The sequence below is a fragment of the Tachysurus vachellii genome, chromosome 1 (genome assembly GCF_030014155.1).
Source record: "Tachysurus vachellii isolate PV-2020 chromosome 1, HZAU_Pvac_v1, whole genome shotgun sequence".
Taxonomy (NCBI): domain Eukaryota; kingdom Metazoa; phylum Chordata; class Actinopteri; order Siluriformes; family Bagridae; genus Tachysurus; species Tachysurus vachellii.
In genome coordinates this window covers 32,973,227-32,996,541 of record NC_083460.1, presented here as the reverse complement: position 1 = coordinate 32,996,541, position 23,315 = coordinate 32,973,227, and the positions used below count along the sequence as shown (strand labels likewise).

Genomic DNA, 23,315 nt, shown 5'->3' with positions numbered 1-23,315 from the left:
AGGCAATCGTTGTTATTTAAAGTAAGTAAATGCATTATCCTTGTTGTTGAAAACAGATGCATGTAAAAAAATGACCAGTGTATGTTTGGTAATGGTTTTCACAAAAGAAAGACCTGGACCAGATTGTTCTTTAAGCCATAAGCGTCTCTGCAAGAGCTAAACTATGATGAAATGCAATCAGGCATGAAGCATATCCAACATCTGCTCTCCCTCTTTACCTGAAGGTAGAAACTCAAAAAAGAGAATACAGTAAATTGTTTCTCAACCAAATAATGCACGGTTTTCATTAAAGGGTCTGATAATGATCCGATAATGTCTGATAAAGAAATAAGCGGAACTAAGTGTGTTAGAGAAGATAAACACTACAATGTGCATTGGATATACAATATCCTGGATACTTTAGGTAGGAAAGGCCTTAAAAATTATATTTTGTGAGGAGAGATGATGCAGAATTAATATTAGTTGACAAAATGCAGGGGATAGTGATATGGAAAGACACCAGGGTTACTGAGAGGATCCACATCAGGCTTTTGGGATTCTGGCCTGAGAGTGTCTCACTTGTAAAAGAAAGAGACGGACCTGGCTCTGATCAGAGCCCTTAAGAGCACAAAGATCCTTGAAAACGCAAAACAATGGAACGCAATCAGGCATGAAGCTAATCCAACATCTGCTTTTCATAAGGGCCGAACCAAGCCAAGCGTGAATTAAAGTTTCAAAATCCAATCTGCCCTGGTCTGCCATCGTCAGCTGTGGACTCAGTCACCCTGAGACTTTTCCTTTCAATCCATTGAGACGCTCTGTAGAAGAGGAAGCAAAGTCTCTGACTTTAGAAAGACACTTAGATCTTGTGTGGCACTTTACTGTACATAGATAGTAGAAAACTAATATATAAAATATTTAGGCCAGCAGATCATTCACGTATCAGTGCACTAAGCACAGGTCTGAGGATTTTCTCTGTCAGATGATAATCATATTCTCCTATCTTCAATTTATTCCATGCTGATATCATCGGAAATGTTGGGTTTAAGGTCGTAGAATTGACGTAGTGCTGGTATCATAAGATTTGCCTTTCACATCACAACAATATATTTTTTTATCATGGTATCTGATATGATTGTAATTTTTTTTTTACATTTAATTTTTTCATGTTTAGTAACCACTTTATCCTTGTTACAATCACAGCAGATAGAGAGCGCATGAGCATGAGGGGGTTATGGGGGTCCATTGTAGAGCTCCATGTACATATACATTCATGCGATTTAATATAGCATAATTCTGGGAGGAACTAAAGAACACAGTGGAAACCCACATGTGGGGGAGAGCATGTTAAACCTTTATGTGCACAGACAGAAGCCTGAGATCAAGATTGAACCAGCAATACCAATGGTGCTATGCAGTTTACATTTTCATTCATAGAACAGAATTATGGGGTCACTTTCTCTGAGAAATCCAACAGTGCTTAAAATTTAAGCCAGCCTAGAAGGGCAAGAATTTCTTAAGCTGGCTTTTTTATTGGCACAGGGTGAAGTTGTTTCATTCAGAAAGAAAATACCCTTTAAGCTTTATTATATTGTCAAACTTCATAGATATTTTGTGATGTACTCAAAGCATTCTAACCAGTAATTTTACACAATTATTGATGAAATACTAATGTTGTAAAGACCTGAGAGTGTTCATATGTGTTTATAGATTACCAGAAATTCTGAGGTTAAAAAGCTCATAGCTTTTGTAGTTTTTGTAGATGATACATCCAGCTTTCATAGTAGTCCAAGTTAGTTATTTAAAGAGCAAATCAATAGTAGCTTTAAATTGAATTTAAATAGTTGTCTGATTGTGTTTGTCCACAGAAAAATAGTTGACTTTGTCATTTAACTAAAAGAATAATAGACTAGTGAGAGATAAAAATAGTGAATGAGTAAATTGAATGTACACAGCATGCTGAAAGTTATAAAATTTGATCAAATTAACGGCTACCATGGTTCCTTTTTGTTTACCTAAAAAGAAAGGAAATGCTGCCACCAGAATGGAACACACCCCAAAATTTTTTCCATATTCAGGCAGATCTAAATGTAATCCAGAGGTAGTGACGATAACCGCTTTCATTCATTTGCAGCAATCAATTGTTGGCTTATGTAAATTCGTATGAATTTCAACTGTAAGAATCTGTTGTTTATCCATTTCTAAGCCAAGGGGAACTTTAGTGATCTGCCACAAAAGCAACCCTTCATTACTATATTAGTCCATGATAAAGTCCAGTTACTTTCTACTCATGAAAATGCAGGATGATCTCAGTCACGTCAAGGTTAAAACCTTCTACGAGTATATACACACCCTTCAGAGATGTAAGGTCACATGTGTACAGACGCTACCAGAGCGGTACCCTGAGAAGAGATCCTTGGCCTTAGGTGTATCTGGTTAAAAGCTTGCAGCAGCATTGTGTGTAAGAGAAAGAGAGATGTGTGTAGCGTTACACCAGCAGTAAGGCCATATTGTCAGAGCAAGGTTAAAGAATAGAGCAAATAGAAAAAACAGGACACCTGTTTCACACAGCTTCTCTCTGCATGCAGAGAACTTTGGGCAGTCCCTGATGGCCCATAAATCAAACACAAGTGTTTAGCCCACTGAACAAATATTATTTCTAAAGATTACTGAAAAGACCTCTTAAAAAGGGCTGAATAAATGCACCTGAAGTTTCAATTTGGGCAGAGCGTAGCCTCGTGAGACGGATAGCTCCAGTTGACCGTACAGGTCGGCGAAAGTTTTGTGTGATAAATTGGAATGACCAAACCCACACAGTATGGACTTTTTCATCATCTGCTCTTACCACAGCCTTTCTATTAAAAAAGCACAGCAAGAAAAAAGGATCTTGTGCGATTTCTATCCAGGGGATTTTATGCGACAAATGTTTTAGCAGTTTATAATGTTTGCCAATGTGATGTGATGGAGACGGTATTTATTAGATATTTTTTACAAATATCGACAAAATAAGTTTTTTTCTTGTATAAAGTAGATAAATCGCTGGAAAATTATAGAGGAAATGACACATGCTTTTACATGTCATGCTTTTCATCATATTCGTCTCCTAAAACAAACAAAACAGATCTGTGGTAGAGCAGTGCAGCTGGACTGATGAACTTTATTCATTACTTCTAGAAAGTATTTTGACCTATTGTGCATTAAACATCCGGTATCTTCATTTCTTTTTCATTCCTCTAAATGTAAACTGTTGAATGCATATCTGATTTTGAGAAGCCAAACTAAATAAAACACTGATATAATCTGTATTATATATGAGATACAGTATACTGTATATTAACATTTTTGATGAGCAACAGCATTTTTATCAGCAAGTGATGTAAGGAAACCCAGTATTTTACAATTATTTGTTTGTAGACAGTATGTCTAGGACGTTGGCCTACAAGAAGGGCACTCTTTTTGTGTCTTGCTACCTGCTCTCATTTCTGTCCATTAGCTGTGCTCAGGCCACACACATACACACACACACACACACACACACACACACACACACATACACACACTCCCATCAGGTACACAAGGGAAAGCCTCAGGTTTCACTTTTCGGCTATTCCCGTACACACCCCCGCAAACACGCACAAGCAGAAAGATACCTCAGCTGGTGGAAATTGCCATTATCAAGCGTCCCTCAGCTGCCTATTGTCACGGATTAGGCAGCATTCATATGTGCCAGGTCTTCCATTAAGCTCCTCTCTACACTATATATAACCGGCACCTTGTGTCCTGTGTCGCATAAAAACAGGCAGCATTCAAACAGTGCCCCCTAAACATGCAGCTCAGCACAGAGCCTAAATACAGACTTGTTCTTGAATGAATATCTATGGAAGGCTTGTGCTAATAATTAGTGTTATGATATAGTGCAATAAATCTTTTATATAAATACCACACATTGTACATATCTGGCTAAAACTGTATCCAGTTTTCCAGTGATGTGATATGAATTACTTACCGTAATTTATAAAATGCACAATAAATTCACAGTGAAGCTGAACATGGATTAAGTTTCCATGGACAAATAAAATCTTTTTTTTTCCTACCCAAGACCAACTTCCACCATTATACCTGAAAGCTAAAACGTAGAAATACTCATTTAAATCTATAGATGAAAACTATTCCTATTATTTTACAAAAGCAATTATTTAAACATCAAAATGCTTCGCTTAATTTTTGTTTTGCTTTATAGATAGAATTTTGGATGTGACTGGCATATATTACCTGTTAAGTACATTAACCTCTGGTTCAGTGCAAGACTATAGGGTTTAAATTTTAGATACCATACATGTTATGGCTAATCATCCATATTCAATGTACAAATTTCCAAATATCATTTTTTCCTCAAACTATTCCTTTTCAGAATACAATGGGACCAAAACATAACTATACTTTGTTCAGGCTTTTTTTCTGGTTGTGCATGTCTAATAAATATAGAGCATATCAGAGATCACGGGTGCTTCTGATCCTACCTCAATCCCAGAAAGCACGAGAGCGAGCGCCATGCTCATCTGCCACACAGGAAAAAACAGAAGCTCCATTTTTTTAATGCTGTGTTTATCCAAAAATCCTCATAAGTGTTATAGCCTGTGAAAAGAGAGACATACTATCATACTAATATCATATCACAGCAAGAGATAAGATTTCTTTTATGATTCTACCTTCTTTTTATTGGAAGATGTAAACAAATTTTGAATTTTGAATTTGAATATTAAACACAATGAATTAAATACATTACAAATAAAGTCCACCAACAAGACTGCAAATTCCTCAGAACTGCACAAGTATATTCTTTCCTTTTTAGATATATATCTACATGATCTTGTGCAAATCAGGATCTGGATCTTTAATCAATGCTCAGACCAGTTTGCATGGGAATACTTTCATCTAGTAATCAATAAACAGGCAGACTTTATTTTAGTTGATTAATATAGATGATATAGATGAGAGATGAAACAATTCTGTTTCTGTTTTTATTATTATTATTATTATTATTATTAATATTATTATTATTATTACTAAATTGCAGAATTTTCCAGTAAGCAATATTATCATCTCAGATAATAATAAGCTACAGATGATTGCAGTGGCAATTAACAAAGCAATGTAGAGTGCAATATGAAAGGAGTACAAGTTCTTTTGGTGCTCGTATGCATGTGATACGCATCATCCCTTCCATACATGAGCACTGCAGAGTTTTGGTTAAGTATGAACTCTATAGGACATAGTGCAGGCGCAGTCCTGCATGGCAACACTGATGCGTGCATGCGCGTAATTTTAGGCACCTTTGGTGATCGGTAACACGCATCGGTATTTATTGCTCTGTCGATTACTAATCAGAATAATAATAATCATTCGACTAGGACTAGGTGTCGAGAGCTATGGTCACTCAGCGGCTCGGTGATGAGTGACACAGAGAGGGGAGATGTGGCGATCGCGCGCGCTTACCGTCGTCGCTCCGGAGTGAAAGTCACGCGCTGGTTTGGCTTTTTAAACGCGGAGACACGCGAACACGATCAGTGTGAGCTTTAAGTCCAGCTGAGGTTGAAGCCCAGATTGTGAAGGTGCTGAGCGGCTGCATTGAGCAATATGAGAGAGAGAGAGAGAGAGAGAGAGAGAGAGAGAGAGAGAGAGAGAGAGAGAGAGATGGGTTTGGCGCTGCTGCTGCTCCACTAGGCGACCAACACTCGAAGAGCAGCACAGAAACCAAGGAGGAGGAGGAGGAGGTAGGGATTAGGCTATATAACTGAGAACCTCCTATAGTGATAATTTAGACAGAAGAGGATCATGGTGATTACTGTATGATGCAAATGCATTCATCTTCATTACATGTTTTATCTTGGTCAGGGTCATGGTGAACATGAAGGCTATCCCCGGAACACCAGACATGAAATTAGAATACACCTGAATGGGAGGCTATTCGTTCATAGGGCATGATTATGATCATTATTTTCTGGTCTGTTAGACTTAGACTGAGCATGTTTGATTTGGTTTACACCAGCGTGTTAATAAACATACAATTACTAATGTAGTTAAGGTGGTTGTTAATCACACATGAATCCATAAAACTCATGTCATGGTTAAGGTTAGGTCTTTATTAGTTTATGAACAGTTCATGTCTTAAATTAACAATAGGTCATGTTTATTAGTGCATGATTACTCATGTACTGTTACTGTCAATAGTATATATGTGTATAGTGTAAGTTATGTCGACGGTGGTATTCAAAATTTGACTAAACTTAAACAGATCATAATCATTTTTAATCAGTAAACTCTTTAGTTTGACAAGTCGCAAGCTGTGAATTAACCCTGAATGAGCAACCTGTTACAGAGTTATGACCAGCTTTAAATCTGAGTACTTTTGAGAAATGCTTTTTCTTATAGATTGTCATATTTCTATATTATATATAGTTCTCTGTTCTTTAGAGACTGGGTTGTATACTATTTAATATGCTTTTCCTGGAAACTCTATCTAAGTTTATTTGATAAAACTCTCTATAAAAAACCTCTTGGTTCCACACCAAAGAATGTTTTTTGTTCATCATAACTCAAAAAATAATCAGACTCTGATAGTGTTGTTTTCTTTATTATTATTATTATTATTATTATTATTATTATTACTAGTAGGAGGAGGAGGAGTAACAATAGAAGTAATAAACACCCGATATGTTGAAACGTCACATCACTTGTTGCATATCTTTGTTCACCCCTTTATCATAGTGCTTTATCACTATGCTTTGACAATCACACTGCCACAGCGAGGCCAAATCATCAGGATAAGCTCAAGGATCAAGAAATAAACATTTTATGGATTTGTTTCAGATGTGTGTTGTGTTTCATTAAGCATGGACTTATGATCAAAGAGCTCAGCACACGCCAGCAGATCGCTACACACTCATGCTGACATTACGATGTGAAGAACAGAAGTTGGCAGTGGACATCTTTGGTTTTAATTAACTTCAGCAACCAATCTATAGATCTTACAGCTTATGTTTATTCCCTGTCTTAGGTTTGATTACAACAAGCTTACATCATTATGGTTTGTTTCCTGCTATGTGGAAACAACTGACTTAATGCTATACATTTATACTTCTATGTATAAATACATACAGCATGTTTGTATTAGTTACACACAGCAAACTGATCTTTACTTGAACTAGGTCTTTGTCATGAGCTTGGCATGAACTGAAACGTCCACATACACAATACACAAGTGTTTGTCATTAAACTTGTTGAATCATGGTCCAGTGGCAGCATAATGGATCTATTCAGATCTAATGATGGATGAAACACAACAAATACAAAAATGGCAAAAGAATGAATATAAGGTTATTGGAAGATAATAAGCTTGCTTATCATAGCAACATAACATTGTCTTCTGTAGTTATATAGACAGTAAAACCTATATAGAGTTTTACAAAGAGTAAAAAACCAAAGAGTTTAAAACCTACAAAGAGTAATGAGTTCATCACCTCTTCTGCATCTCCTTTGCTACACCGCACACACACTACACTTATGAATTGCACTATGGAATTTCATGTTTATCTAAGATGTATACTATGTGTTTAGGCTGATGTTTAAAATGGCATAACTACCTGTGGTTAAAAAAAAGCATGGTTTCACATATACTACATACTTGATTTATAGTATTTGACGATGCAGTTTAAGGAGAACCACCAACATTTTAGTTTTGTCTCCATCTACTGTTTATAGGAGTTCGGTGCTCTGCACAGGCATAACATTCTATACTGTGTGAATTTTAATTATGTTTACACTTATGCATCTATATATATATATATGTGTGTGTGTGATAGTTGTAGTTGTCAGATTAAATATATGAGTTCTCTGAGCTTCCTCAATTCATTGCTGCAATAAAAACAACTAGCCATGCAATAGACACAGATGTATTTACTGTCAAAATGGTTATTAGTTATTGCTGTTGAATTGTCTCACTTAATTTATCATAGCATTTTAAATAATTCAATTAGTTGTACCGTTATTGGCTGTAGACCATCTGTTGCTATCTCCCCCTTTACTAACTTCAGTAGAAAAGGAACACCACTGGACCACCACTGACCTATTATCATTTGGGTGGTGGATTATTCTCAGCACAGAAGTGACACTGACATAATAGTGATGCTTTGACTATTCAGTACAGATTATTGCTGGGATTTTAAACACCTAATGGGTTAAAAAACAGCCCACCTGTCAAATATCTCCAGCAAACAGCAGTATTCTTGTCTTCTAGTGAAAATGATGAACACTAGAGGACAAATAACACACACTCTGCATGGACAACTGCATGGGCGTGTGGTAGCCTAGTGCTTAAGGTGTTGGGCGACCAATCTGAAGGTTGTGAGTTCAATCCCAGGTCCACCAAGCTGCCACTGTTGGGCCCCTGAGCAAGGCCCTTAACGCTCAATTGCTCAGTTGTATTAAAAAAATAATAATAATAACAAAAAAAGATAACGTAAGTCACTCTGGATAAGGGTGTCTTCTAAATGCTGGAAATGTAAATGTAATGAAAAATACATGCTCTACTCTGGAATAAAACAACATAGGTGTGTTTAATAAAGTGGACAGAAAATGTACAGAATGTTTAACAACCAACTGACCTACTGAGCACAGGGAAATGCACAGCTAACGTACTGGCTGACATTACATTCTGACGTAGTGTCTAGATGTGAACTGTGTATTCATAACTTTATATAACTACAAAAATTTATTAAAAAAAAAAGTCTAATTGAAAATATATAACTGTAAACAGAGCAAAGCAGAATAGAATACAAGTCAAGTTACAGTCAGAAATCATAATAACGTCTATTTCAAATGATTTGATAAGTATTTGATGATTTTAACATACTGTTCACAGGGGTCTCAATCATTTGGGTATTTTGTCACGCTCTCCCGCCACACATTGTATTTCTCACGCAGAAAAACGTACTATTTATCATATATTTAATATGCCGCACCGCTGTCTCTATGGAACCGGGCGGGAATCAAGCGCGTCTTCCCTGGAGTTCTTAGTCGAGCCTGACACTTATCAGCCAATCAAAAAAAAAGAGGCTACACAATAGCCAATCAGAAAATAGCACTATTGTATCTGGGTAAGATTTAACGCAACAACCAATGAAAAAAAGCAGATCCTGGAATTGTTCAGCATCATCCTCGTTCACCCACAGAGAAAGCCACTGGAGCTGCGAGCATCACTTTGAGCACAGAGTAAGTCATGATATCCTGTTTTAATGTTACAACAAATTCACAACTTGTTTGACACAAATAGACCAGTGGTTCTCAAACTGGGGTCCCTGAGATGGTGCCAGGGGGGCCCGGCTTTATGACATTTTATAAAATCATAAATTTATCATAAATTAAATCTCAGAAAAATAAGGCTACTAACCACCAGCACTACATTGTATAATTTAATATGTTTTGTTTAATGCAAATATTAAGTTTTGGAATGTTTTATGTCATAAATTTTCTTTTTTGGGGGAGTCTAGACATATTTAAAATATGTCACTCTTGCCTGTCTTTAAAACTTGAGAGCCCTGTGTTAGTGATGTGGTTTGTGAAATTATAGTGAATTTGTTTTATTTCCAGGGTGCAGCCATTGCTTTAAATTGCACCAAGCAGTCAGTCCCACGTGCTTTAGTTCTTGTCATGTGACGTCACAGCGCTCATTGGGTGCCATCAATTCTTTACCAGCTGTTCGCGATTAATGTGACATTCACGGGGGAAAAAACAACACCAACATGAGCAGGGTTTTACTGGATGAATGCCTTAGGAATTAAGTTCTATTTAGCAAGTTAGCGGTTTTGCTTTGTTGGTTGTTTTATTTCGAATCGCGCCGTATTACAGAGACATGGCCCTTACTGATAACGGGTGCGTTTGTTAACGATGATTCTATAGTTTTGTTGCGGTTTGGGGAGTTTGGCAGTCTGTTTTAGCGGCTGAAAACTCATTTTAGAGAAATAGCGCTGAAAAAAAAACAAGGTAGAAACGTGTGACAGAGAGACCAGCAAAGCAGCCATGATAACGTCAACTCCTGAGACTTCAGCCGGCCGACCTTCACGCTCCGGGCGCCGCAGCGCCGCCACTGCCGCGGCCGCAGGAGGCTCTCCGTCCTCCGTAAGTCCGACCCGCTTGACTCGCTTGCAGGAGAAAGACGACCTGCGACAGCTCAATGACCGCCTCGCCAATTACATTGAGCGCGTGCGACAGCTCGAGAATGAGAAATCATCCATGCGGCTCCTTCTAGAAGAGAAAGAAGAGACCACGACCCGGGAGCTGAAGAACGTGAGACTGTTGTATGAAACTGAGCTGGCAGACGCTAGAAAAACTCTAGACAATACAGCGAATGAGAGAGCCAGGCTTCAGATAGAGTACAGCCAACTGTGTGAAGACCATCGCAAGCTAGTGACCAGGTATGACACACTTACCCAGCATGAAGACATGACATCTTAATTATCGTGTCCAAGTATTATTAAAAAAAAAAAAAAGTCGTGATTCACAATACACAACTGCACTTAAGCTAGAGTATTAATTTATGTGCACAAGCCTGTTCATTACAACCATGCATAAGCTTGTATAGGAGGTCTTTCGATTACAAATGAATGACAGTGTTGCCTTATTGGAGCTATGGAGACCACAGGTGTTTGGCATGACAATGGATTTGTGCACAAAGCAAAGCTCCGTGCACAAGATATACAAACCCAGACCTCAACCATACTGAACACAACAAGGATGAATTGCATTGCAGTTTTTCATGTCCATCAACATGCATGTTTTCACTTTGTTTATCATTTCTGAGTTCTGAGCAATCCCACTGGAATTTAACCAAATGCATTATGGAGAATGAAAAGATATTGTTTTTTGTTTTTTTTCCAACAAGCCATGTGGTTGTGAATAGAGGTGTGCGTTAGAGCCGGAATCCCATTGATTACCAGACATGACACTTGAGGGTCAGATGTTTGAGAGATTTTTGGTTATTAAACACCATTGTTGCTGTACTTCTTTGTCCCACTGTGACATGAGTTTGGTAGATTTCCGCTCATCTCTCACAGAAATAAAACCAGTACTGCAACAACCAATAACTTGGCACCAGAATCACTAGGTGGCAAACATTTCAATATAAACATTAAAAGCCCCCTAAAAAGACAGTATACAATGTACTTTCATTAAATGAATAAATATTTTATTAGAAACCTGTACTTTATACATATCCTGGGCTTAAACCTAAACGGCATCCGTTTTTTTACATTACCATCTTTCATAGCTTAAGTTGTGTGCTTGTTTAGCCTAGGAAGCACTTCTCCCTTATAAAGTGGTGCTAACTGCCAGACCATGAGGTGAAGTCAAGCATGTTGGAGACCTTAATAAAATGTCAAACCACCTTGGTGGATATGATATATAGATATGATAAATCTGTAAATCTATTGGTCACACTTCAGTTTTAATCCTTATTATTGCCATGCAGGAATAACAAGAAAGAATCTGAGCTGAGCAACGCAGAAGAGCGCTGGAGGAATCTTGAAGCGGCACTGAACTCCAAAGAGGCAGACTATGCTAATTTATTAGCAGCTAACCGCAGGCTGGAAAACAATGTTGCAGACCTCACAACACAAGTGGAAAATGTGAGTTGTACTATTTAGTTTCATTTCAATATTAGAGAAACAGGTCTCTGACAGGTAAGGGCTGTGTAGGTAACAATACTCTAATGACCTTTGCAGATATGAGTGTTATTCATGCTCTGGGCATGTTTGATAAGCAGAAACATTAAAAAATATATAACACACATCTGATGAGGAGCAGTTCTGCAGGTAGAAAAGCCTTATCGATAAGAGAGGTGTAATGTAAATGTCCAGTTAGACATAGCTGACGGAACATATCCTACTAATGGAACAAGGATGGAAAAAAACTGACCGGGATGCTGGGTATGAGGAAGTATTCTGTTGTGTGCTTTACTTAATGCAAATCCAACTTCTTGTTGCGTAGCTGGACTCAGCCTTGCAAAATGCCAAAGCTCAGGTTAATTCAGAGACGCTTCGTCGAGTTGACGCCGAGAACCAGATGCAGACCCTCCACGAGCAAATGGAGTTTCATAAGCAGCTCAGTGAACAGGTGGGAGATGATGCAAAATCCTCATGTGTGTTTCTCTTTGTAGTGTACTTATAAATTAACCACTGTTCCTCTGTTTTTGTGGTGTTTGATTTAGGCATCAATGACAGTGATATATATAATCACAGTATAAACAACTGTGTACAACTGCTATCTATCTATCAACTAATATCTATCTATCTATCTATCTATCTCTATCTATCTATCTATCTATCTATCTATCAACTAATATCTATCTAAGTAACACCATTATTAAGAACTTTATCCTTATCCTATGTACAATTAAAACATTATATTTGTTTTTGATCTAAATAGCAGCCAAAGTAACAAATCTCAATCCACAATTCTACGCAATTAAATTTGCCATTATAAATATCGTCTGCAGGAAGTTAGGGAGATGCGAAGTCGATACGAGAGTCGTCTGGTGGAGGTGGATTCAGGAAGGCAGAAGGAGTTTGAGAGCAAGTTAGCAGAGGCCATGCAGCAGCTACGACAAGAGCATGAGTCCCAGATCCAGCAGTATAAAGAGGACCTGGAGCGCAGCTTTAACTCTAAGGTACATTATCAGGGCACTCTCGCTCACTCCTAACTCGTAATTAGTGTATGTGTGCTTGGAAATATGACTTCTCAGATGAAATATTGAGGGCACATTCATTTTTAAGTGTGAATCTAAAGGAAAATACCCTTTGATTTGTTTGCTATTTGGCAAACACACACATACGCATATATATATATACAACCTTTGACCAAGTGTTGTGTACTTGAAAAGTATACATCTGAAAGTTACTCATTTGTCAGAAATAGGTTAAAAGAAAGCAGCAAACAAACCTTTGCAGAGTACATAAAAACAGTCCAGTGATGGTAAACCAACATTACGATGCCAGTAGATTTGGTTATCCAGTGATTCTCACATTTCTGCAGTTCTAAACTTGTCTCTGTTGGTGTTGTTTGCACAGTGCTAAACAGTTGACTAAACAAATGCCTGCATGCTGTTTTATGTTTGATTCACTTCCTACAATTGGGTCACTTCAGAGTTCAACGTTTTCTCACTGCCATCAAACCAGTTCAGAAGCATTCGGAGATGTTGTTTTGATATTTAATTAAGTCTTACCATAGGACATGGGTAAATGTAACAAGTAATATGAGTTAACAGTTAAAAGTTAACAATAGAACAAAGATGCACAGCAGAAGAACATCACAAAAATCCAAAGAAACCGCATATTGCAGAACTGAGCAAATTGCATACAGTTTATCTACAAACATTTAAATCTAGCAACATATATGATAAAGAGAAGTGTGTATATGGGATGTGTTCATTCATTTATGCATTGCAGCTGGAAAATGCCAAGCAGGTGGCCTTGAAGAACAGTGATTATGCCACCTCTACCAGAGAAGAGCTGGAAGGGACCAGAATAAAAGTGGAATCCCAGTCCAAGCAGATAAACAGCCTGCAGAAACGGGTAGCGCATAGATGATAAATATTATCATAGTGTCTCCAGTTGGTTGTGTTTTCTATTACAGTTTTGTTGGCCACATGTAAACCTTACATCATTTTGGTTAGTAAGAAGGTTGCTGACCAGTTTCCTTCAATCACCATACTGGGCATAAGAACTTAAAAATGTATGCTTGTTACAAAAAAAAATATCTTAAAGTGATCTTATAATTACTGTAATGTATCGATCTATCTCTAATTTGCTATAAAAATTGCATCATCAATAATGGATCAACATCAATAATGAATAGAGTAAAATGTGTGTTTCTGTGTGTGTGAGAACCGAGAGCTGGAGGCACGCGTGCAGGACCTGGAGCGAGCTCTGGATCGCGAGAGGCAGCTCAGCCAGCAGCGGCTCTCCCAAAAGGAGCAGGAGATGGCCGACATGAGGCAGCAGATGCAGGCACAGCTCGAGGAGTACCAGAGTCTGTTGGACGTCAAACTCATGCTGGACATGGAGATCAATGCCTACCGCAAGATGCTGGAGGGAGAGGAGCAACGGTAAGACATGAAGCATATTCACTTGTAATCAAGCACATTTTAACATCTGCAAACCAAGAGCTACTTGAGTAACACATGTGAATGTCTGTATAAGATAAGATATACCTTTATTCATCCCACAATGGGGAAATTTCTCTGTTACAGCAGCATAGAGAAAGAAATGCAAATATATAAAAGAATAGAGACACAATATAATATACAGTATATACAAAACACAATGTATAGATACAGAGAAGAAAAAAAGAGACCACGAGTAAGTAGTTATGCTAACAGACATATTGCACACAGGTAATATTGCACATTTTTTAAAAATTGTTATTGCACGTGTTGTTTAAAATACATTGTTATTGTTATTATTACAGTTAAACAGTAATAACAATGTGTATTATGGTGACTGGTTCACTGGGAGCAGCTTTGGCTGTAAAGTCTAATAGCAGCAGGGATAAAGGACCGTCTGTATCGCTTCTTCAGACACTTAGGATGTAACAGTCTGTCACTGAAGGAGCTGCTCAGAGATGAAACCGTTTCATACAGGGGGTGAGAGTCGTTCTCCAGCAATGATAGTTTGATCTGGGGGAAGAGAGCATGTAAACTTTCTATTTAAGAACTGTATTATAAATGTTATGGAGAAAGTCCTGTTTGCATTTATGTAATGTAATCCTTTTTTTTAGTAGATATTTTCTTTGTAGTTGCGTGTCAGCTTTTTTGTCAATTTTTAAATTTTGTGTATTTTTCTTCTCAGACTCATTAAGACTCATTATGTAATTTTTCTTCCCAGACTCAATCTTTCCCCAAGTCCCTCTCAGCACGCTCCCATCTCCCGCACACATGTCCAAGCCACACGAAAGGCCTGGGGAAAGAAACGGAAACATGAGGGTGGGACAGGTCTCTCTCCAAGCTTCAAATTGTCTCAACACTCGTCCGCCCGTGGCTGCATGTCCATCGAAGAGATCGACCTTGACGGAAACTTCATAAGACTCAAGAACAACTCTGACCATGTAAGAACATCTCACAACAAATTCTCTACAGGTTATATGAATGTGTTCAGTTTTAGGTCTAGTTGTGCATGAACTTAAGATCATGCTCAAAACACACATTTTAGTTTTGTGTTTGTTATCCTTTTCCGGATCTATAATATTTATTAACTGACATACATAAGCATACATGATTAGTAGTTCTACTCCTTAGTAGTTTTACTGATTTTTAATATGGTATATTTAATATTTGTAATAATCAGAATAATTCTAGGATGCAGGGAGTTTTGCCACATTGAGTTCCAGGGTCCCTGGTTAAACACTGGGCTCAGGTTACTATCCTTGTGGAGTTTCTCATGTTCTCTTTGTGGTTGTGGGTTTCCTGTGGGTTCTCCAGTTACCTTTAACATCTCAAAAACATAAATTGGCCTAGTTAAGAATTTGTGTACAAAATGCCCTGCATTAGACTGTTGTCTCATTCAGGGTTCACTTACTTAAGATACACTGAATTATGACTATGACACAAATAGTTCAGCCTTATTTTAATGGCTACAATTTCAGGATCAGCCACTAGGAGGCTGGGTAGTGAGGAGGAGTCAACCAGGAGGACCTGACATCATCTTTAAGATCCCTTCATCGCACACTCTGGCTGCTGGGCAAACAATGACGGTGAAAATATACAAAGTTTAACATACAGCAAGTTTAGTGGTAGTGTTCGGTGAGCGGACCAGCATAATAAAAGATTACAGGTCTTACTTCAAGTCCAGCTACTTTTGTAATTTGTAAACTCAAGGATACACACTTTAATAAGGAGAGCTCACAAGTGGTGGCCTAGGAAATCCAAAACACATTGGAGATGATGTAAGCTTTCTGTTTAACTCGTAACTGAGCAAACTTAAAAATCATCTCTTTTAGGAAATAGCTGATTACCTAGTGTAACAGGTAACATAGTCGCTCAGTGGTTAAGGTGTTGGCCTCTGAGCAAGGCCCTTAACCCATAGCTATATGAATGATCAAGGTCCTGCACATTGGATCTCCTGTATGTAGAAATCATTGCCACTCATTTTTTGTAATATCATTATTGTAATATTATTTTGTAATATTATCAGCAGGGCTCTGAACAATCACAAATTAAGTATTTTAAAGTCTAGTTACCCATTAAAACTGAAAAGGTAGAACATTGCATTTACAGTATCCACTCGGAAATTTTTGACAGACTTCACCAATTATTTATGAAAGAGATTATGAATGGAAATGACATTACACTATATGAACAACAATGTGTTTTGCCCAGATTTGGTCTGCAGGAGCACGAGTAGAGCAGAAACCCCTTTCTGATCTGGTGCTGAGAAGCCCAAAGTCGTGGGGAGCTGTGAGCGATGTCCGAGTGTCTCTTCTCAATCAGTACAATGAAGTAAGTCTATTTCTGTTTAGTACTTCATCTTACCACATAACTCAAACCTCACACTGCTGTAACAATGGTCCATGGATCTTATGCAAATAGAATTATGTAATATTTGTTTTTACATTTAACACTGTCATTTTGCCCTCCTTTTCTGTATTGGGAAAGAGATTTCTATACTGGAGGCTGATCTATGAAGTTATTAACTCTGCGTTACTGAGGCTAAAATTTGGGATCAAGATGCTAGCATCTGTGTTGTACTGATTTAATAGCAGTAAACCATTTTTGTGTTTTCAGGAGACTGCAGAGCGCTGTGTGGTGCGTCTGCAGGGTCAAACAGATGAAGACTTGGACGAGGATCTGGATGAAGAGAGCGGCGTTGGATCCGAGATTCACCTCCGCCGGCAGGTAATTCAGTTGATTTCATTTAGAAATGACCACATCCTTAACTGAAGTTAAGCTTTCATCTTCAGAACTATTGCTCAATATATATATTTCAGTTCTGAATCATTTCAAATTTCAGTTTCCTCTGTTCTGCCTTAGCGACTTGAGACGCCTCCTGTTGCCACTTTACTGTGCTAACATTTTAAATAAGCCACCTATAAAATAGTCACACACGACACCTCCAGAAATCATGCTAGTTTTTTTTTTGTTGTCTTTTATTTACATTATTAATGATGCATTGTGCAGTTCAATGACCCATTTTAGAATATTCCCACCTGTTTCAGGTTTCACATTCTCATGAAATTGCTAGTCTTAATCCTGATATCATAGATTAAACTACATATTTACAAAAATCTGAAAACAAAAAACTGTTCAGATGTATTCAAAAAAATCCCTTCTCACGAGTGACTTGCAGTGCTTATTCAAGTGCTAGTAAGTTAACGGACACAATCAGGCAGTTTTTTTTTAGTTTAGTTTCTGTAGCTATCGTTTGGCTTCTAATAAACAACTGACTTTTTGTTTACTGTCAGAAATCATTGCCCACTGTAGCCCTCTTCTCTTTATTTGTTCTCTTCTGCAAAGGCCAAAAGAAAGAAAAAGAAATGTTGTGCTCTTTCCTGATGTGTCCTAGCAAAGTAGGTGAGACTCGTGATGCGAGCATAATCACAGTGCTGCTATGTGCATGCTTTTGTCTTCTGCAGCTTCTCATTTACAGCATGATGCTTTTATTTTTTAAAGGCAATGCTTTGCTCCTTGGCTCTAATTGTTCTTATTGGCACAATGCTGTATTTTTTTACCAAGTAAGTCTTCATTTTAAAGGTTTAAAATGACTGACTTTTACTATTATATTTAATTTGTCAGCATTAATCAACCTCTACAGTTATACAGTATGGGAATTGGGCAATCTTAATAAAGCAGTATATCAGACTGCACCCACAAGGCCATCTAATGCAGTGGTGTCAGTCTTATTTTAAGTAATGGCCAACATTATCCTTTTTTGTGCCAGTTCTGGTGTGTGTCCCTGAAGTAATGTGCATTTAGTACAGCAGGCTCAGCAACAAGCTTGCCAGTTATCTCATTTGTTAGCCACATGTCTGCGCATGCATGCTTCCATGCTCTGCTTTCTATCAGTCTTATCAGAAAATGCTTTAACAGCAATTGTATTTAATTTATTTTTGAGAAAGAAAGAGAAAGTTCTTTAAAAGATCCTTTTAAAATTTAGCTTAAATATCACCCAAAAACAGTGGTTTGTGATACGTTTCCTGCAATGTAGCTCAAATGCCCATATCCTACTGTACAGCTCTTGGCCACAATAATGAGAAACTTTCAGTACTATCACAAAAAGAGAATGCTTTGAATGGAACAATCAGAAACAATGGGTAGTGTATGAGTAACGCACATTGTTCATAGAAAAAGGGTGAGTTGTGTATATACACTGCATGTGTATAAGGTACATAAGCAAGGTTACTGGATCAGATCAAGTGCAGCAAGTACAAAGTGTTACACTTATACTCGTTGTACATAATAGACTCGTTGCTTCAGCACAAACATTATCATGTCAGACTCAGTGTTGTGCTGAGAATAGTCCTTCACCCCAATAATATCTACTCAGCAGTGGTTTTCTGGCTTTCTTGTGTTGTGCAGTTCAAATGAAGCTTAACAGTTGTGTCCAGCATAAACGTAGTCTCATTTATATTCCTGATAACCTCTGATTTAGGTATCTGTTTTAAATCAGTAGCAGGTGCTTGAATGTTTCTGCATACCATATAGGCTGCAACCTGTAAAATATCAATACGTCTCCAGAATTAATATAATACTGTGTTTCAGTGCTGTTTAACACACTATCGTAAACTACACAGCTAAACTTGGCAATGTATATCGACAGTGTTGCTCGAGAATATAGCAGTGGGTAGTGGGAGCAGAGTTAGTAATGGCTTCATTCACTAATTTTCCCACTGTATCAGAATGCAGTCTGGGTAAGTTCTGCTCTTGAGTCCTGTATCCCCTGAAACAAACTATTTTAGGCAATAAAGTTTAGAAAATGAAGCCATAAGATATAAGGGATATAACCACAGAAAATTGAGACGTCCACAAGAAGCATTCAAAAAAAGATGTGTTAACATCAGAAGTGAAACACAGTTTGTTTCTTTCTTTGTTGTTTAATAATGTCGACTGCATGTTGATAAAATCCACTTGTATTTTACAGGGTTATGTGCCAAGTCAGGAGGCCAGCTGTGTAGTAATGTAACTGCCGTCTACACCTGATGTCTGCGCCGGACTGGGATGTAGACATGCAATGCCAAATCTTTCACACAAAGTGTTTCATATATCTATGTAACCACCACACCCTGAAATGGTTTCTCATAGCAACAATTTCTGTTTCTTATTCCAGGGCCCACGACTAAGACCTGAGAAGGACCATAAAGCCCTCGTTTCATTCACATGAACATATTAAATGAGGTGTATTGGGCTAAATCAAGACCAGCAATAATAGTCTGCAAACTTTTCTTGCCTGGTCTTTGGAAGGTCTGTTCCCCATTTATTGTGCCTTGGCATGCCATGTTATCTTTTCTTTTGCACTTTGCTATAATTGCACATAACACATGCTCATGTTAAGCTCATGGGACGGTTTGTACGAGTCTTCAGATGTAGGGAACCGTTCCTGAGGACTAACATGGTAGACAACTGTTAAACATGTAGCGTTGTGGGATTTTGGATTTGAGAAATAAACATTTCCTGTGATTTTTCTTAGTTATGAATGCAAATGACTGTGACCCTGTTTATTTTGTCACATGTTAATTGGTTATTAATTTAATTTGTTCTCATAATTTAATCAGTGTGCTGACAAAAGCCTTAATCAGAATTTGTCAAAATGAACTTTTTTGCACGTTTTCCCCACTTTTGAAGTAAAACATGCCAGAACATCTAAGCAGAACACCTAGAGACCTCAAGAAGAACTGATTGTCATTGTTGTCTATTGTTTAGAACCCTAAAGTATCCAATTTTATACATATAAATTTAATAAAGAATATGCTGTAATGGATCTGTGGTTTTCATTATCTTAAACTTCACTCCCAGGATTAAACTCTCACACTCAATGATTTACTGATTTACATAGCAACATGTAAGATATCAGTATTTATTAAACCTGTTACACGCAAACAAAACCAGAGAACGTTTTAACAGTGCATGAAAAGCACCTGCTATCTGAATTGTATTTTTAAACATCCATCCTTTTAAAGGAAGCTCTGTTTATCTCTGAGTGGCGGCGGAGCTAAAAAGAACCAGACGCTATCTGAAGTAGGAAAGTGCTGTCTGCTTAGGCTTTTTAAAAGTATGGCTTAGGTTAAAGATGACAGAGAAAGCACCATGTGACCCGGAGTCAAGTGGCCACCGTTAGTAGGGTGCTTATCTAAAAGGAGCAGGGAAAGGAAAGGAAGGGATGGCACGGAGAAGCCACGGCACTTCAGAAGTGAGCTATGAAAAAGCAGGTACTGTGTTTGGTTTATATAATAGTAAAATGGGCATTTGATTGAAGTACAGAATCTTGAGCCTTGCTGGTTGCTAAAAGTATTTAACTCCAGTTCTTGAGTCAGTTTAGGATTTGAACACAGCACTTCTGGGTGGGAAAAATATTCTGCTGTTTTTGACAAAATATTTTTGCACTGGGACTCAGGGTGGCAATGACAGAGTGGACACTGCTGAAGCGGCTCCTCGATGCCGTGCATCAGCATTCGACTCTGATTGGCCGGATTTGGCTGACGGTGATGGCAATTTTTCGGTTGCTGGTGGTTGCCGTGGCGGCAGAAGACCTGTATGCTGATGAACGTACTATGTTTGTGTGTGACACACTGCAGCCAGGTTGTGCCAATGTGTGCTACGATGCCTTCGCACCCATCTCTCAGCCTCGTTTCTGGGTCTTTCATATTATCGCTGTGTCCACGCCGTCTCTCTTCTTCATTCTTTACACCTGGCACAACCTTTCTAAGATGGCACCTGGGCAAAACATAGAGGACTGTGTACGGAACTGTAATTCTGAAAGCTGCTCCATCACGTCTCGTTATCACCCGAGAGACAAGGTGGCTGATGTTCTGGAAAAAAGTGCATGTGTTTCCCCAAATCGTGGAACTCTTGTCCAAAAACATATCTCTCTAACAAGAGGTTCCTCAGGAGTTCTATCCAAAGCCTACGTGCTCCATGTGTGTTTTCGTGCTGCATTAGAGCTGGCATTCCTTTCCCTTCAGTGGCTGCTGTTCGGGTTCTGCGTCCCGGTTCGTTTCACGTGTGCTGTCCCTCCATGTCCTCAGCGAGTGGACTGCTACGTGTCGCGTCCCACAGAGAAGAGCATCTTCCTCATCTTCATGTTCTCTGTGGGTGTGTTCTGCATCTTGCTAAACTTCCTGGAGCTCAATCACCTCGGCTGGAAGAAGATCAGAAGGTCAATGCAGGTAAAGGAAGGATGGAGGAGCAACACTTATGGAGCAATAAATGAGAACGGACGCTCTGGGACTAGCAGTACGACGTCTCTTCCTACACTGGAGCTGCTGGTGGAGAATCAACCCAAGTGGACCTGCGCAGGAAATGAGTGCTGCTCACCATTAAAACAGGAGAATAAAAAGTCACTGCAGAAAGAGAGAGACGATGCAACACAAGTGCTGAGAGATAAAACACAATCACATAAAGCAAGGGCATCCAAACGAAGTGCTGAAGTCTGGATATAAACTGAATCTCTCTGCACTTATCCGTAAACCTTTCTGATTTAAAGCTTGCTTTTGGGTAAGTTTTAAATAGTGACTGACGTTTTTTATTTTCTATAAAATCCTATGATTATTGTGAAACATGAATACGTGAAGATCATAAGGTGTTGAGTTGTGTGATTATCAACCTTCAAATTTCTAAACATTATTGTGTCTTTAATTTGGCGCATACCAACAATTATAATTTATTGTGTTGACTGGACACAAAGTGCACAAAGTTATATTGAGATTTGATATTGAAAAGCCCAATGACATCAATTTTATGATATCTTACCTTGAGTGATTTTTGCTACCCAAAAAGAAAGTTGTGTCCCAATCCTAAAAACTACATTTGATGGCTTAAAAAGTACAGATTTAAGCCTTTTTATTAATTTAAACCCTAGCAATTTCTCTTCGTTAGACTTAATAGGCAAATTTTCTTTTTTTTTCAGGACAGTCCCCCAAAACAAAAATTGGTCCCTTTATGCATCTGTCTAGAAACGCTGGGGTTGAGGGATCAATTCCTTTCTCCCCCATGAAAGTATGGACAGACAGACATATAAAGAGATGATAAATGAAAGCACACAGTTTTCGCACTGTTTTTGCTTGGAACCTTTCGCTTATCTGGTCTGTTTTCACTAATACAAATCAATATAAAGTGACTGATCACTTTCATTTTGTGACTGAACATTTCTATCCTAATGGGTGCTGTCTTTACCAACATTTACCCGTCCCTATCCACACTGCTCACGCAACGGATTAATGTTTTGTTAAATTAAAATGTAGATAAAATGAAATGATACTTTACTCTAAAGATTGCACCAAATCTCTTCTACAACTTATATGTTCTCTTGGATGTTAGTTTAGACTCATACTACAGAGTGGAGGAAGTAAGCCTTCTTGTGAGTGGTTTTTTGTTTGTTTGTTTGTTTGTTTTAAATAATAGAAGTAGTAAAATTTTTAAAAAAATGCTAATATGAAGACCTTTTTCTCAGAACCAAAATATAAAGTAAAAGTGGCTAAAAGCTCATAAGGTGCAATATCAGTTTAGGGACTGATGAATATTCCCTTATAATTTGAATTCATTATAAGCTGTTTGTGTTCACTACACAGCTTCAGATGGTCTACAGCAAAATGTGTCAGACATGCTGTTTAAAATCAAGACACTTAAATTGTATATAAATATTTAGTTGAATGACTTTACTGTATGTTGGTCAGTTGTTGATCAAGTGAGAAGTGTGGGTCAGAAGTGGTTCATTAGTTGGTACATAACTCATTAGTTATCTGGGATATCTCTGCCTTCTTGCGACAGAACAGAACCGACACAAATACACATGTAGGAACAGCGAGATGGAAGGAGGAAGTGGTGTATTTTTTTTTACAGGATGGCACAATAAAGGTCTTTAATTTGCATATTTTTGCATATGCATAGAACTCTGAATTTTAATAAGGGGTAAAGCTGCAGAAAGCGTAGAAAACTCTGTCTAGACCTTTTTAGTAGTTAATGAAGCATTAGAAACATAATGAACAATCGTTTATTGAACAGAAGTTATTCCTAATTGTTTAAAGCTACGTATTCACTGTAATGACTCATTAACTGGCTGTATAATGAGACCTTAACT

The 23,315-nt window shown here is 38.0% G+C and overlaps 4 protein-coding genes across 6 annotated transcripts in view; 2 read left to right on the top strand and 2 right to left on the bottom strand.

The window, feature by feature from the left end:
• adamtsl3 (ADAMTS-like 3) overlaps positions 1–5,607 on the bottom strand; it is a 169,629-nt gene extending 164,022 nt beyond the window's left edge. For both annotated transcript variants that reach the window (XM_060883894.1, XM_060883901.1), the window contains exons 1-2: positions 5,476–5,607; positions 4,500–4,614 (exon numbers count right to left, since the gene is read on the bottom strand). In XM_060883894.1, coding sequence (XP_060739877.1) covers positions 4,500–4,568 — 69 coding nt within the window. In that variant the 5' untranslated portion in view covers positions 4,569–4,614; positions 5,476–5,607. The remainder of the gene's footprint in view (positions 1–4,499; positions 4,615–5,475) is intronic.
• The window catches only part of efl1 (elongation factor like GTPase 1), a 292,867-nt gene extending 286,262 nt beyond the window's left edge, over positions 1–6,605 (bottom strand). The window contains exon 1 of the mRNA XM_060883929.1: positions 6,602–6,605. The gene's annotated coding sequence lies outside the window, so the exon portion shown is untranslated. The remainder of the gene's footprint in view (positions 1–6,601) is intronic.
• Positions 6,606–9,648: 3,043 nt separating this feature from the next.
• lmnl3 (lamin L3) lies at positions 9,649–20,000 on the top strand. 2 transcript variants are annotated; one of them, XM_060883869.1, is made up of 12 exons: positions 9,649–10,451; positions 11,504–11,660; positions 12,022–12,147; positions 12,530–12,700; positions 13,479–13,604; positions 13,917–14,137; positions 14,916–15,135; positions 15,673–15,780; positions 16,406–16,525; positions 16,811–16,921; positions 17,540–17,592; positions 19,164–20,000. In XM_060883869.1, the coding sequence occupies exons 1-11, from the start codon at positions 10,057–10,059 to the stop codon at positions 17,576–17,578; spliced, it is 1,794 nt and encodes a 597-aa protein (XP_060739852.1). In that variant the 5' UTR covers positions 9,649–10,056; the 3' UTR covers positions 17,579–17,592; positions 19,164–20,000. The 2 variants fall into 2 exon arrangements, with proteins under 2 accessions (XP_060739852.1, XP_060739844.1); XM_060883861.1 differs by lacking the exon at positions 17,540–17,592 and having other exon boundaries at positions 9,650–10,451.
• A 640-nt stretch (positions 20,001–20,640) lies between these two features.
• On the top strand, positions 20,641–21,678 carry gjd6 (gap junction protein delta 6). The gene has a single exon (XM_060882802.1). The coding sequence runs from the start codon at positions 20,641–20,643 to the stop codon at positions 21,676–21,678; it is 1,038 nt and encodes a 345-aa protein (XP_060738785.1).
• The last annotated feature ends 1,637 nt before the right edge of the window (positions 21,679–23,315 follow it).